Here is a 15119-nt window from a genome sequence, read left to right on the forward strand (position 1 = left end):
CTGTTCTCGGGATGTCACTGCGAAGGTTGTTTTTCTGAAAATAGTTTCACCCGTGTTTCAACGAGCACCTTCAGGTGGAAGTGATATATTTTGATATTTTTTTCAGGCAGATATTCATCAACATAGTAGAATATATGCTTTAACAGATATTCACAAAGTTTTTTTTAATGGTGACATTTTATTGAGATTCCTCACAATTCAGTTAACTTATTAAAAATAATGAGGCCCATGGAAGAGGCAGAATGTGAAGCTTTTTAAAGAGCGGACAGGGTCCATTAAAAGATGCATTGCACGTTATTCGAACATAGAAGTAACCATAATACACAGCTGATAGGACAACATTATAAACAGTGTGCCTGATCACTCTGGTGAGAAAATAAATGGAACGTACTTTTTAATGTAACTTGTTGATATGATCATACCCAGATAACTTACTTCCTATTTCAATGCCCAGGAAGCGAGAACTGATATTTTGTGGAATCAATTTCCCATCAATATTGATAGTGATATGGCAAGTGATTGATTGGGATTGTAAGCTCTCCTTAGTGAGTCTTAACCAAGATTCCATGTAATTGCATTTGTAGTCCTCAGACTGTTTATTTAATACTGTGTACTTTAATTAATTGTTTACTTTGAGATCTACATATTTTATTTATCAGATATAATTTTTGTACTATATTTTAATGCCATCTGAGGATTCAAAATACTGTGAAAAAGCACGAGATGACAAAAAATTTCTATCTACGTATGTTATCATCTATGTATTTTTTCAATGACACTGGTAGATATGAAACAACAGTAAATTTTATGGCTTTGTTCTCTCTCATAGTGTCATATTGTGGATTTCAACCATGTTGCGATTTAGAATTTGGGTCGTTAAAGACTTTTTGAAAGCTCTATTTTCACAAATGTTTCTTTGTAAACTTCAGCTCTACCTGGACCATCGTCTGAAACCAACCTGGGATTGGCTTCTGACTGTAATGGATTCCACAGAAGCGCAGCTTAGATTTGGTGCGTCTTTGACTACATGCTCTGATCCCACCCATCCACTGCACCCACTGCACCACAATCCACACAGCCAGGCTCAAGCACAGGCGGCTGCAGCAGCCGCCGCCGTTGCTGCAGCTGCTGCTGCAGCTGCTCGGAGGGAGAGGGCTCGTATTGTTGGTTTTTCTAACGAAGGGCAGCGCCGTGAGCGTGAAGGTAAACTAAGGGCTCTTATGCACTCTTGAATGTCACTATCTCCTCCTCTGTGTTTAACTTAGATACTTCTTATGATCTTAAGTAAATGAGTGTAAAACATCAGTTTAAAGTTATTGGTATTAAATGTTATGAAAAATTTTAACAGTTGGTTAAATTGGAAGTACTACTTTGTTGAAAAAATATTTGCAATTCAAAGTTTTAAAATGATATCATTCTACTTCCAAATCATGAATTAGTCGAAAGTCAACATTGGTGTATTTTTCAAATTGAAGGCACAGAAAAAACACTGTATAAACTTGTGTATCACATGCATACTTGTAGGTTCCAATCAAGGGAAAAAATGTTAGTGTTGCCTAAATTGGCAAGTTGTAAGGTAAATTTATTTAAATATTTATGTTAGTTAGAATTCATTATTCTGATAAATTGAATTGTCAAATTGATGTTGAAAATAGTCTGCAAATAGTGGAATGCCATAGCCCTATCCATTTCAAATGATGTAGAGAAATGTGAAGCACATGAATTTAATTCTGATTTATAAATCCATCCATTTGAGAATAATATAGTAAATTACAGCCATGGAGCTTAGGGAACACACTTTTTGTACTGGTCTTAAGCCTTTGTCACTCATCCTATTGCACTTTTTTGGTAAAACTAGTGTTAAGTATTACTTTCGTTCTTCTTCATTTAATAAACTAGACATACTCCTGGGGGTGAACCATATAAATGTCATATCCTTGAGTCTGACACTATAAGAAGTATACACAGAAACAGGGAAAAAAGTGTTCTTAAATGGAAGACATTAGGGCAAGGCAATAAGGAAACACCATGGGTTGAAGAGAAAGGGAAGGGCGACTTTGAACTAAGAGAAAGATTCCACCTGTATTCTCCTTGCCTCAGGAGGCAGTACAGGATAGGTTAAAAATGACTCATATTCCGAGGTGTCATCTAGTAGGTGCTAAGGTAATTGAGGAACCTGAACTCATGTAAGATGCTTACCCGCTTATTTTGACAGTGATTTCAGGGGAAAATGTTGCATGTGATACATGGGTTTTTATGGTATATTTTTAATGGTTTCTATTATTTACAGCTTGTTCCTAAATAGAATTGTTGTAATTTTCTGATTTCAGGAGATAGAAAGTAGACTGATGAAGCTTTTGCATTATTAACTTTGAGAATTTTTGCATTTAATTCTCATTATAGATCCTCACTCAGCGCGGAGAGAGTTCCTTTCATATTGCCTGTCCCTGATGAGGTCACATTCCTCAGAGCATCTGGATAGTTTGCCTGTGCTAGATGTATCCTCGCTGCGTCACGTGGCATATGTTTTTGATGCCCTAGTGTACTACATGCGCTCGGGCATGGAGGGTGTGTCATGCAGTTCATCTTCAGGAGTCAGCACATCAGCTTCTGGTGCAGGTGTTGGTGCCTCAGCCGGGGACTCGGATGTCCTGCTAAGAGATGGGTTGCCCATTGATGCCTGGAATGACCAGGTCAGTGAAACTGGGAAATCATATTTTAGTTACCATTTAACTGCCATTATTCTCATGTGATGTTTTTAGCTGTCAATAGAAATTTATATAAGATAAGATAAATTATGTATAGTCTCTCCTGAAGTCTTCTATATTTGTTTTTCATTTGTGTAGCAAGAATTTGACTAGCTTATAATTGATTACATTTGCTGTGGAACAGGATGAAAATGAGAATGATGAAGCAGAAGATGACCTTAGCCATTCTGTTGCCATGGAAACTGAATCTGTTGAAGATGAAGGGATTTCAAGTGGGGTGCCATCATCATCTGGTGTTGTGAGTTCTGGCTTGACACTGAGCGAGTCAAACCGGTCATGTGGGTTAGGAGGGAGTGGTGTTAAAGGGCAGGGGCGCAAGCATCCGTTCTTCCAGAGGTCCGAGTCCACCCTCAGCCTTGGCTGCCCACCACCTGACCCGTTTGAAACGCCCATGGCAGAGGCGCTTCCCTTGGCCGACCAGCCCCATTTGCTGCAGCCCTCGGCTGAAAGGGAAGACCTGTTTGGAATCCCAAAGCAGCCCATCACCGTGCCCTGTACAGGTTTGTGCTTCAAAATTATGAAAAGCGAGACTTGTGAGTAACAAATTTAGGTCTCATTTCATGAGATGCATAATTTTGTATATCTTGTAAAATATCGAAAAGTCAGGAAATTATCATGGATTATTACCTGAATTAGTATCATAGCTCTAGTTCAGTTTTATACAATTCAGATCTACGCATTGAACTCTGCAAGAAAGCATCTGCACATTTTTTGTAAGTACGGGTGGGCCCCATGTTACGACTGAGATGCATTCATGAGAATATCTTTAGATAAGATTGATGTGTATTTGATTCCTTATTAAGTTAATACTAGTGATGGGTTGGTTTGATTCTTTGGTTCCTGGTTTCACAATTTCTTGAGACTAGGACTGGAGGTCAAACTAAAAACATCATTGTGTAACCATTATTTATGCTGAGTTTTGAGGTTTTCCTGAAACCTGGTATAAGACCATAATATCCATTTCAGAGTATCAAAGATCCCTAACATTCTAAATTTTGTGCTTCATACTTAAAAGCATCTTATAGACAATGCAATAATAATTTGAAATCAATAAGGCAGCTGCTGAAAAACGAAACACAAAAGCTTGTGATTCTAGAAAGCTTTCAGATGTCCTGTATTCTGTTTCATTAATTTATTCATCTGAGTTGATATGATCCTAAATTTAAACTCATTAAATCTCTATGCTATATAGTTATAGAAAATCTATTTCCTGCAGTATTGGCAACCCAGGTGGTCTTTTCTGATTTTGTGCATGTTGTAGCATGTACATTCATATTGTCAAAAGGTCAATAGGTAGAATGTAAACTATTCAGATTATATCTAGTTTGTGTTGACAAATAGTGCCGTGCCTTGAGGTATGATAAAATAAAAAAATTACCTTCTACAGGAAGCAAAATATCTTTACAGTGCCTACATTTTTTGCACAGAATTAATTATACCAACTCTTAGTTGCAGTTAAAGATAGGGTAAATGGTTTTATACAGATAAAGACTAATAATACTGCTATTGCATAATTAATAGTAATATTTATGAATTCTTATGAAATGAAGAAATGCTATTTAAAAGCTGTTAGGCATATTCTAGTGGATGAAGGATTAGTACTTTTGTGTACTTAGTGTCACATATTAACACAACAGAGCAATAAAAATTTGGGAAACTATCTGTTATTTAAGTGTGATAAAAATATTTTGAAAAATTGATCTTGCAGTTTATGCATATCTATAAATTTTGTAAAATCATCTTTTAGTTTTGAAACATCGAGTAAACTGTTAATGATTTATCTAAAAGTTTGCACTGGTATACAAATGTATGTATAACTCCTAGTGAGGTGATAATTTTCTTGAAGTTGATAGAACTTTTGTTTATTATTGCACCTGTCGATTGCTCCATCTAGCCATTCACCTTGAATATCAGAACCAAAGCTAAGAATTAAGCCAGCAGTAGAAGGAAAAAGAAATAGAGTAACCCATCACTAGGTAATGCATAGGAAGTATTAACAGTAATTACTATGCTAAAATGGGCCGTATGCCCTAATAAGCCATGTTCATGAGGATAATCACATTCTTGCAATACCTAATAAAGAAATGGAAAAGAATTGATTCTGTGCATAAGTTAACTTAAAAGGGAATAATAGATTGTATCATTTGTGCTTTTGGGACTCATTTTCAAGTACTGAATTGGTAAGTCAGGTTGCCTATAATGCAGGGAAGTGGATTTTTGTGCATACAATTTCTGCTTCAAATATTTTCATTTATTATATAGTTTTGAAAGCATCATTCATATTTTTCCGTATATAGCCCTGTATATGTATATAGTAGTGGAATCTTTATATAATGAGTTTGCAATCTCTCTCTTTATATATGTGTGTGTTATGTGATTTTTTGGGTACCAAATCTTCCTGGGAAAACATAACCAGCACAGGGTAAGGAACTGGCCCCCCCTATACTGATGTGTGAATTTCACACGTCGTCAGGCATGGGAACTCTACCATCACCCATAAAACCACTTTGGGTTGATTACTGTGTTTATATTTGGTTACCAAAAGCACGTCGTTGGTTGGATGAGAGTTGATTGGAGCATCATGATCCTTGAGCTGGCTGTGATACATGAATGTAGGGACCAAAATTTTGAACATACTCTGTTTTAACATGTATATCAAAACATTCAGTTGCAAAGAGGATGTTGTCATGATATACTTGTAATTGCATTTCCGCATGTAAAATGACCTCCTATCTACATTTTCTACTTTAACATGTATAAAAATATATTTTTAAAACCCATACAATCAAAGTAGAAGTATAGGCTCATAATATTTCAGTGGCTCAGATGAACAGCAATTGTTTTATATACTCATAACTACTGCCATTTAGTGCCAAACCTAGGTTTCTACTGTTAATTATCTCTTTCTGCTTATTGGATGTCATCATTCGCTAGAGGAATAGGCATCAAAGTAAAACATTAACTTGGTCTTTTTGCTATGTGGGTAAATCCTGAATCTTAGTCCTAAATGACTGAGGGTAAATCTATTCCCTAAGGTAGATGGTGGCTTTTTCCTGATTGTTACAATAGTCCACTCCACCCACTACTGCAGATTCTCAAACAATTATTTCATCTGGAAGGTGGTTGTAGAACAGTCCTGTGTCATCCCCCTTATGTAAATTACTCGGGCATAATTTCTTTAAATATCCTTTTCCTATAATGGTCCAGATTTTTGCAGCCTTCTCACTTGTGCATTTCCTGTGTTGATCCAATTGAATATGCTTTTGCATTAATTTGTGGCCCATTTACATTGCTGAATTAATTGGAATTAAGTAAATTATTTAACTGTTTATCATCCTGCTGACTTCTGCTGATGCAGTCAATTAAAAAAAAAGGATGCAATTCTGTTGTTCAGAATTACAATCCAAACTATTCCAAGAGTCATGTTGTTCCTGTAATGTGACTGAAATGGTAGGCTGAGAAAATGAAAAATGTGTGTTTGGACTTTCGTTCAATTTATAATTGAACATATGGTAATTAACCCTCCCTGTATTATTCATTGTATTGAGATTCATATATATATGCAGTTCTCATTATATCAAGATTCCACTATCTCATGAGTTTTACTGCCCTCCTACCTCATGGTATTGAAGTCCAATGCTTTTGTGCTTGCATATGTTTAATCATTGTATGTTCTTAAGTATCCTAGATATGGAATGTCATAATAATTTTGCTCAAGGTTTTGCATATAGAACACACCTTAATGGATTTTGTTTCATCAAGTGATAAATTTGTTGTGTCCCTTTTATATAACAGAGCCATTCAAAATTTAAAATTCTATTATTTTGGCAATATTGAGCATGATCTCTTCTATTGTAATCAAAGGCTCATCTAAATATTATGAGTTGGCAAGTTCACTTATGGTGTAACTTTCAGGGAGCACCCCTCCTGGAACTTATAACCCCCTTGAAGTCCTGCCTACACGCTTAGGGCTTTCAGCACGTTCAACAGCAGATGGTGATGGCCCAGCAGCAGGACCCCAGGCTTCAAGACCCAGGGATCAGGGTTCTGAGGTAAGAATTTTTCACATCTTCCCAAAGATAAGCCTACATGTTTACTTTCCCAAGCACATTCTAAAAAGAAGCCATTTCCTGACACAGAATTTGAAATTCATTTAATTATTATCAGCTTAAAGGTTTTAATTGTTCTTAATTGATACTGATATATTGTGGTTGAAGTATGCATAATATTAGAAGAAGCATAGTAATTTCAGTTTATTAGTTCATAAAATACTTGCTCAAATGCCTAAAAGCTGTAGGTGTGGCAATGGAATGTGTATAAAATGTAAAAATGACAAGATAATTTCAAATGACCAGATAAATTTTTCGTTAGAAATAAGTATTGTGGAAAAAATCATCAGGTGGCTTCTGTTTACACAAAATGCATGTATGGGTTTAAATTACAAGCATGTATAACATACAGTCATCACTGGGTAGAGTAAGTTTTTGATAGTACACAAGCTTTAGCAGGAAAAAACATTATGTATGAAGGTCACATCAATAAGTCAACCAGTACAAAACTCTCAATGAAATTAGTGGAGATACACAGCTTATCAATGAAAATTATATCACTATTATATTAGAGAATATCACATCAAACATGTGCACCTTCCGCTTAAGTGTTAAGGTGTAAAAAAATGTGTGTTCTTAAGTATTCAATTGTTCCCGGCTCAACTTTGTGGAAGTTCATGTTCATTAAATGAAGAACACAATGTGTATTTCCACTGTTCTTTATACACACATGAATAGTTTCAATGTTAAGCGTTGAAACTAGTTGTACATAAATAACGAACAGTGGAAATACACATCGTGTTCTTCATTTAATGTTTTTTCTTAATATTTTATTGTAGTGTGCTGATTACGTTGACGAAATATTTATTTATTATGTATTTTTCGATTGAAGTCTTTTCTAATCACCAGAAAGTGGTTAGTGGTGCATATGCAGTATTGTGAAAACAATTGAAATAGTTTCACCATATCAAAGATTTTATGGCTATAAATCTTTTTCAATCAATATTTCGTAAAATTTTTAATTTTCGTTGTTATCTGTCAAAAATTAAGGGAAATCCCTTAGCAATCAAAATGACCTTTGGCAACACTTAAAGATACAGGGGAATGACCAGTACTTTTAGTGATTAACTGCTTTGTATGTGGGGCAGTCAAGTGAAAACCTAACTGATGAACACTACGCCAGTTTAATAAGGACATAATTCAACAACTGCATACCTCTTGTGTTGCCCTTATGCTGTTCTCTTACCATAGCGATAGCAATATCAATATGTAACAACAGTGTTGCCAAGTTTCAGGTGGACTGTGTGTTATGTTGGGTGTTTGGTTTTCATTTGACTGCCCATGATATGTACGTGGAATATATGACTTTTTCTTTATGACCTGACATGCTTTGTATCTTATGTCATCATACTCATGTTGCTGTCAATTAATAAATTTGAAATAAAAATAGGTTTCTCTACCTTGGTAACAGTCACGAGCTCTTCATTAATTAAACCTTGTTTGGTATTTTATAAACATTACCATGTCATTGCCCTCTTTTTAGGAGGATGTCAAGATGGAAGTAGATAACCCTGAGCGAAGTTTGAGTGGGTGCAACAAGTGTGGTGAGGAGCCCTCCCCCCTCAGGGCAGCCAGGGAGCCTCGGCTGGAGGATGAGGGGGCAGCTGACATGAGTCGACCAGGCTGCAGCATCGCAAATTCCATTAAAAAGGAGCCAGTGGGTCTTGAGGGTGGAGGAGGAACTATCGGCGTTCCTCCTCCACTTATTCCCCTCAGGTGTGTATAATTCCATTGCCAGCCTCTTGCTGAGATTTATATATTTTCTTGTATTATTATAGTGTTCATCTGTTGATCTAGCAGACTCAATACTTTTTATACTCATCACAATTTCTAAAAAAAAGTCTGTTTCTACATTGAGTTCTATTTATTACATTCTTATTAACTGGGGATCGGGATTGTGCAGTCACTAACATACTGGTTTCTCACTCAGGACCACAGGCCTGGGTTCAAATCCCGGCAATGACAGATATTTTTCAGTGGTGTCCCGATCCCTGCTTGAGGTGCTTTGTGGAGGGCACTTTGAGTGAGTACACCATCCGTCGCATGGGACGTTAAGCTGCGGACCCCTTGGTTTCTTTCCATAAGAGTAGGCTAATGCTGACGCTAGGTTTCTCTCCAGCCTTCATCCTATCCATCCCTAATGGTGTAAATGACTTGAGCTGTCGGTTGCCTCCCATAAAAACTACTACTACTTATTATTTACTGCTGAACCCCTTTAATGGATTATTAGAATTTTCCTATAATTTACATATGTTCTGTCATTTTGGTCCTGTCAACTTCTACTTATAATATTGATTGACCTCTGTGGGTTCACTTGTAATCCTCGCTATAATCTATTTACATAATATGTAAATCAAATGTCAATTATTTCTACCTTTGCATTATTACCTTGTATTATCAAGATTCTCATTCTATGTCGTACTCATGTATAGGAAGCTTCTCCTTATGTACTTTACCCCTTTTATATAGTTTTCGATACTCTTTTTAATAGAATTTTGCCTTACACGGTCATGCATGCAGTACATCACTGTGTGCTTATCTGGCTCCCACACTTTATTCATTCTGGTGACCAGGTACCAGGTTAAGAGGTGAAAGTGTCCATGTCATCATTAATTTAGTCAGCAAACATTCCTCAAGTAAAGATTGCATCCAACTTGTATTTCTCCAGCGTTCTACTACAAGTTACTGTTGTGGAATGAGATTACAATAATATAGCATTTTTCTGCTCTTGCTTAACATGGCATAGCTAAAAGCAATGTCTGGCCAAGAGAATTGGAATTTCAATAGTCTTTTATATTTTAGGATATGAAAGCTAATTATTTAGTACTCTCTATGAGTTCAGAAGAGTTAATCTGTTTTGTGCTTAGGATCTAAAGCCAGTGCTGTCTTTTCTAATCATGCCATGCCTTGCATTAAATATATTGTACCATTAAGCTCACGTCACTGCACAATGCAATAAGGATGTTTGAAAACTTTGCCAGTCAAAGAGATTCATTGCCTGCAAAATATTGCTTCGGTTTTTTTAATTGATGCCAATTTTAACCTAATCCTTAAGTATCTAATTGGGATTAAGTTCCTTAATCCCCAAGTTTCATAATAAAAAGACAAACCAAAACAAGAATAATAGTGGTAGAAACTATGCATGGTAGTTGAACAACTTGGTCATCAGCAATCTCTACTGGGGATGCCCATTAGAAAGGTGACTCTGGTCACATGGTATCATCATTCTGAAGGAAGAGGAAATGATACTGCTGGAGAAATGCAGCTGCCATTTCTCTTAATGGTTTCGATTCACCAACCCTGACCTCAAGATCAAATGTCAAATTGGTACATCCTCAAATTATCAGGATTTCATTTTCAGAACTAATTGTTGAGTATTCAAGATGTTGAAAGACATTTTTTTAAATGGCATTCAAAAATAAAAGTTCTACAACTGGGTTTGAGTTGGGACAGATGGATGGAACACTGTCATGAATTTAATGTTCAGATAGGAAATAATGAGATAATTTGATACTCTTCAAAGCATTTTCATCTCAAACCAAGACATTTTAAAGTCATATTATTTCAAACCTTTCCCCTGTTAAATGGCAAAATTGTAATTCACTTTTGGTGGTCTTGTACAATTTATTTGTTGTCCATTGTGAAATTTAAACTTGTAAACTTAGAAGTTTAAACCATTTTATTAATTTCGTGTCCATAGAACTCTGTTATTTTACATCACATAGTATATAAATTTACATAATATGGTGGGCTCTTTTTTCAGAACATCATCTCTAAGTGCAATGTCTACTAGTTCATCATCATCGGCTGCTGAGGACCGCAAGGGCCATGAACAAACAAGAGCTCCCATAATCGTCTCTCCACGCAAGGCTGCTGCGGCTGCAGCCTTGGCTGCTGCCAGTGGTTCTGGGGAATCTAGCAGCCGTGGTCCAGTGAAGAGTGTAATTGTGAGGGCTGGTACTGCTGCAGCCATTGGTCCTCACCCTGTGGTATGCTCTAATAAATTGGCTGTGCATCCATTTCATGACAGGGTATCCCTTCGAGGACAATTACCGTAATTTACCATCGATAACTCGCATCCAGAACTTTCTCTCTTCTAAATAATATCTCTCTTACAAATAATAGTGGCAGGCTCTCATTGGCCGAAATTAACCATTATGAAACGTAATTGTAATTTTCGGCAGCTATTTATTTTGAACAATGCATTTTAGTGCTTAAATGGCTCAACCTTAGGTGCAATACAAGTTAAAAGTTTAAAGTGAGGTGTATATATTGCCAATTTGGGGTGGGTTTAGGGAGAAATAAAGAGGGAGGGGTATAAATGAGGATGGTAACAGTTGTTGAGCTAAAATTGTTGGAATCAAAGGTATGGGATCTTCCCCACACATGCTAATGGTTATGCTTGCCAGGGGAATAAATCTCCAATAAAATGTGTTGCCTAATTAATTTCAAAATCACTATCGCAACATGCTAATCCAACCATTTTAACCTTCCAAAAATACATGATAGAAGGAAATTATATCCCTGTAAGGAGTAGGGGGAAAGGAAAGTTATTGATTTGAGAAAAATCCCATTTGCCTTTTTTCTACCCATACCCTGTTTTAATTTTCACCTTCCAACACATGCATTGACAGTTGAAATAAACGAGCAGTACTTAAATATATGTGTGTGGTGGTTAATTCGATAAGATCAAAGTAGGATAACCACACACCTGGAAAACCTGGAAATACCCTTGAAATTTTGTACGATTACTTGAAAAACAATTTTTTTATATTAACCAGAAAATTAGCCACAATTTTATGTTCTTTTGTGGAACAGACATCCCTCCCATGTGCCCTGTTTCATATGTTTGAATAACCTGCTTACAAAATAGCTTTGCATTAAATTCTCTCGCCTTATATTTGTTCACCATGTAAATGTTTCCGATAGCAGGAATAAACTTCTTAATTTAAATGTTGTTCAATGCTTTATGGAGAAGTTCTTAGTGGAGCAAATACTAATTTTTATAAAAGGAAGTTTTAATATGGTTTCTATGTTATAAATTAAAGAAGACACAACGTGAAGAAAATTACAAATTTTTTCAGGAAAATCTAGAAATGTTCTGGCATTTTGCTATTTGATTTTTTTGACCACCATGTTTAAAATTTTATCTAACGATATTGCTCATTTTTTTCAGGCATGTTGGTTAAAAATTTTCGTCAATCATAGACTTTCTCCATTGTGTCTACATCCTTATGTTGTGACCCAAGGTAATAAAATTGTATTTTGCAATGTTATTCTTTCTCTGCAGCCATCAACATCGCGTAATAATGGTGCAGATCCTCCTGACGTGATGGTTGTGAACCAGAGTGACTCCGCTGACAGCCCACACGATACATCAGCCCATGTCACCATTGAAACGAGTCGATCATCCTCGTCCTCCTCCTCCTCATCCTCTTCATCTTCTTCCTCTTCTACTTTCCCACTCACCAATGAACCGCAAAGGTTAATTTTCATTTATTTCTAGTGATAAAAATACTTAATCAATTAGTGCTGTCCTTATTCTCAAAATTCATGGCTTGCTCTGGTCGTCAGACATTTAGTTTTCTTATTTTAATTGTTAATAGACTAATTTTTGGTTGGTTGCTTTCTCTTGGGTCAATATTGGAGATAAGTTGGCTCCTATTAATTTTGGTATTGACCATTTTGTGTCTCATGCCAAAAGTTAAGATGGTGTCACTCATGAAAATGCAACAATAAATTTTTACTTTCTTTTTGACCTCCATTCATAAAATTTTCTCTGACACACTTGACAACAAAAGCACCAATTTGAATATTAGTCAGAATCTAAATAGGCTTGTGAACTTAGCAAGTCCCAGTAAAATGAGGTGAATTTCACTGATTTTTGCTGGATCCTGGATAACATTAGTTATCCTGTTTTCCTGGATAACATTAGTTATCACAATCCAGAAAAATTACAAGGAATGCAGGGTATGTATTTATTATCTTCATTTTATAAAATGTACTTAGTATATATTTTGTGGCAACACTCAATAACCAAAACACTCCTCTGTAAAGAAATGAATGAATTAATATTGAATCTTTCATTACCACAACATTTCTTATGAAAAGTCATTCTTGATTCATTAACAACCAGGATATTTAAACATGTATGTACAGTTACAGTTTAAAATATTAAATTCTTTGCATGAGTATATTTTATTTTATCCCATTCTAAGGCAGTTAATGACCTCCAGTCAACGATTGCATTGTCCTGTTATGAAATTGGTGCAGTCACCAAGATAAAATGCTAAAAATTTTATTTATACTATATTTGTGTGCATGCAACATAAACAAGGGAATTGGGTAAAAATTAAAGTACATTTTTATTAACTGTTTTCTAGTTCTCATTCTCAGACCAAGTAGAATACCAACAGCAATGGTTGTACGGTCCTGTATCTTAGCTAATGATTGATTGTATAATCGGTATAAAGGAGTGCAAAAAAAAGCCATCAAATTTCTTGGTTTTGTGAAAAAATTTGATTATGGATTAGACTCTAGCTGATTAAAATGAAAGTCATAAAGATGTTTCCTTATGTCTCTGCTATCATAAAGTTCGGATGCTTTAAATTTGGTCATAAGCGTCCCATACAAAATGCACAGACCACCTAAAATTCTGCTAAATGCCATGGCTATCTAAAATATTAAAACTTGCATTTGCTCTGGTTAACTTCTGATCATTTTATTGGTTTTGTGTCTATTTACAAATTGTATTGAATAAGTACCATTTATTGGAGATTGAACATTTAGTAGTTCTCATTTTAAATTCTCCTGAATTCTTTTGAAATATTCAACTTTTAGATCATTAGCATAAGACTTAAAGATTGGTGAGGTAACAATTGTTGATGAATCAGAACTAGTATTGAAAAAAGGAATGGATTTCATTTTAGGTCAAGATAACAGGAAATTTATTTCATTATCCATTTGCCTGAAATGTGATCATGTGCTTAATTTTGCATTATTTTCTCCGACTGAATTATGCTGTGTCTTGAAAGTTTAATTGTTCTGGCTACTCAGATTTTTTAATATTGATCCTCCTCTCTCCATTCATTCATGCTCTGCAGGATAGGATCTCAGAATTATCATCATCAACATCACAGTCACCACCATCTGGCACCCCAGCAGCAGCAAGCGCATCAAGGGATGCAATTGTCGAACAATGCTCAGACTTCTTACAGTGGGTCACACATGGGGCCAAGTTATAGTGGATTGCAAGCACAGCGAAGTACTTCAAATAACATAGGTGGTACTAGTTGTCACCCTGTGCCCCCTCTCCAACCCACTCTGGGTCAGTCAGTGTCGCACGACCTCCTCCTCGGACGCTGGAGGTTTTCCCTTGATCTGTTTGGACGTGTATTCATGGAAGATGTGGGACTGGAGCCTGGTTCAGTTGTGTCTGAAATGGGCGGATTCCCTGTAAAAGAGGCCAAATTCCGTCGGGAGATGGAGAAACTGAGAAACACACAGCAGCGAGACTTGACACTTTCCAAGGTAATGTTTATCTCTAAGGGCACTTTAATTTACAATTCAATGAATTATTGTACATTCCCTACCTAATTGGTGATAATATGTGGTAAAGCCTTTCATTTTGTCTGTATTATGAAAAATACTTAATGTGTCTTGAGTAAATATTATCCCTCAAAGCGGCATAACTGTTATTTGATAAATCAATGCCTAATGGCATTGCAGTATGTTTCAAGGATATTTTAATTCCATATGCTAAGCAATTAACTGAGTCACTTAGCAGTTATATTTATTCCTTTAACTACTTAGGTAATTGAGATTAAGCAAATCCAGGAATTGCTGTATTTTTTTTAAGGCTTTGCAATTTACAATGGCATGATTATGTAAAAATGAAACTGCTTGGATTATAAAAGAGTAACTAAAGAGTAATACTTTTTAACTGTCATAGTCTTCCAAATGATATATTTTCGACCTAGTTATATGATAAAAAAATATGGAACTTCTTCTTATGGGTGCTGAAATTTTATTCAGGAAAAAATGGTATAATAGGTAATAAGAAACAAACATAAAAAATTCTTCTTGACCAGAAAACATACTATTTTACCATTGGTACTTGTACTTGAGGAGCATTTGAAACTTTTTTCCCAAATTAAATCTACCTTTTACGGACATGTTTATCTTTGTTGATATTCCAGCATTTCTCATTTCTAATAACACTCGTGATGTTAGTCTCAATCAC

General features: G+C 35.7%; 1 protein-coding gene across 5 annotated transcripts in view; it reads left to right on the plus strand.

The window, feature by feature from the left end:
• Nucleotides 1-15119, plus strand: part of hyd (E3 ubiquitin-protein ligase hyd) — a 116367-nt gene that overhangs the window by 78715 nt on the left and 22533 nt on the right. For 3 of the 5 annotated variants that reach the window (XM_071596032.1, XM_071596033.1, XM_071596036.1), the window contains 8 exons: nt 930-1203; nt 2404-2693; nt 2893-3268; nt 6684-6820; nt 8361-8593; nt 10641-10866; nt 12168-12361; nt 13981-14407. In XM_071596032.1, coding sequence (XP_071452133.1) covers nt 930-1203; nt 2404-2693; nt 2893-3268; nt 6684-6820; nt 8361-8593; nt 10641-10866; nt 12168-12361; nt 13981-14407 — 2157 coding nt within the window. The remainder of the gene's footprint in view (nt 1-929; nt 1204-2403; nt 2694-2892; nt 3269-6683; nt 6821-8360; nt 8594-10640; nt 10867-12167; nt 12362-13980; nt 14408-15119) is intronic. The other 2 variants (XM_071596034.1, XM_071596035.1) reach the window with 2 other exon arrangements.

The sequence above is a fragment of the Hetaerina americana genome, unplaced genomic scaffold (assembly GCF_022747635.1).
Source record: "Hetaerina americana unplaced genomic scaffold, ioHetAmer1.1.p SCAF_73, whole genome shotgun sequence".
Lineage (NCBI taxonomy): Eukaryota > Metazoa > Arthropoda > Insecta > Odonata > Calopterygidae > Hetaerina > Hetaerina americana.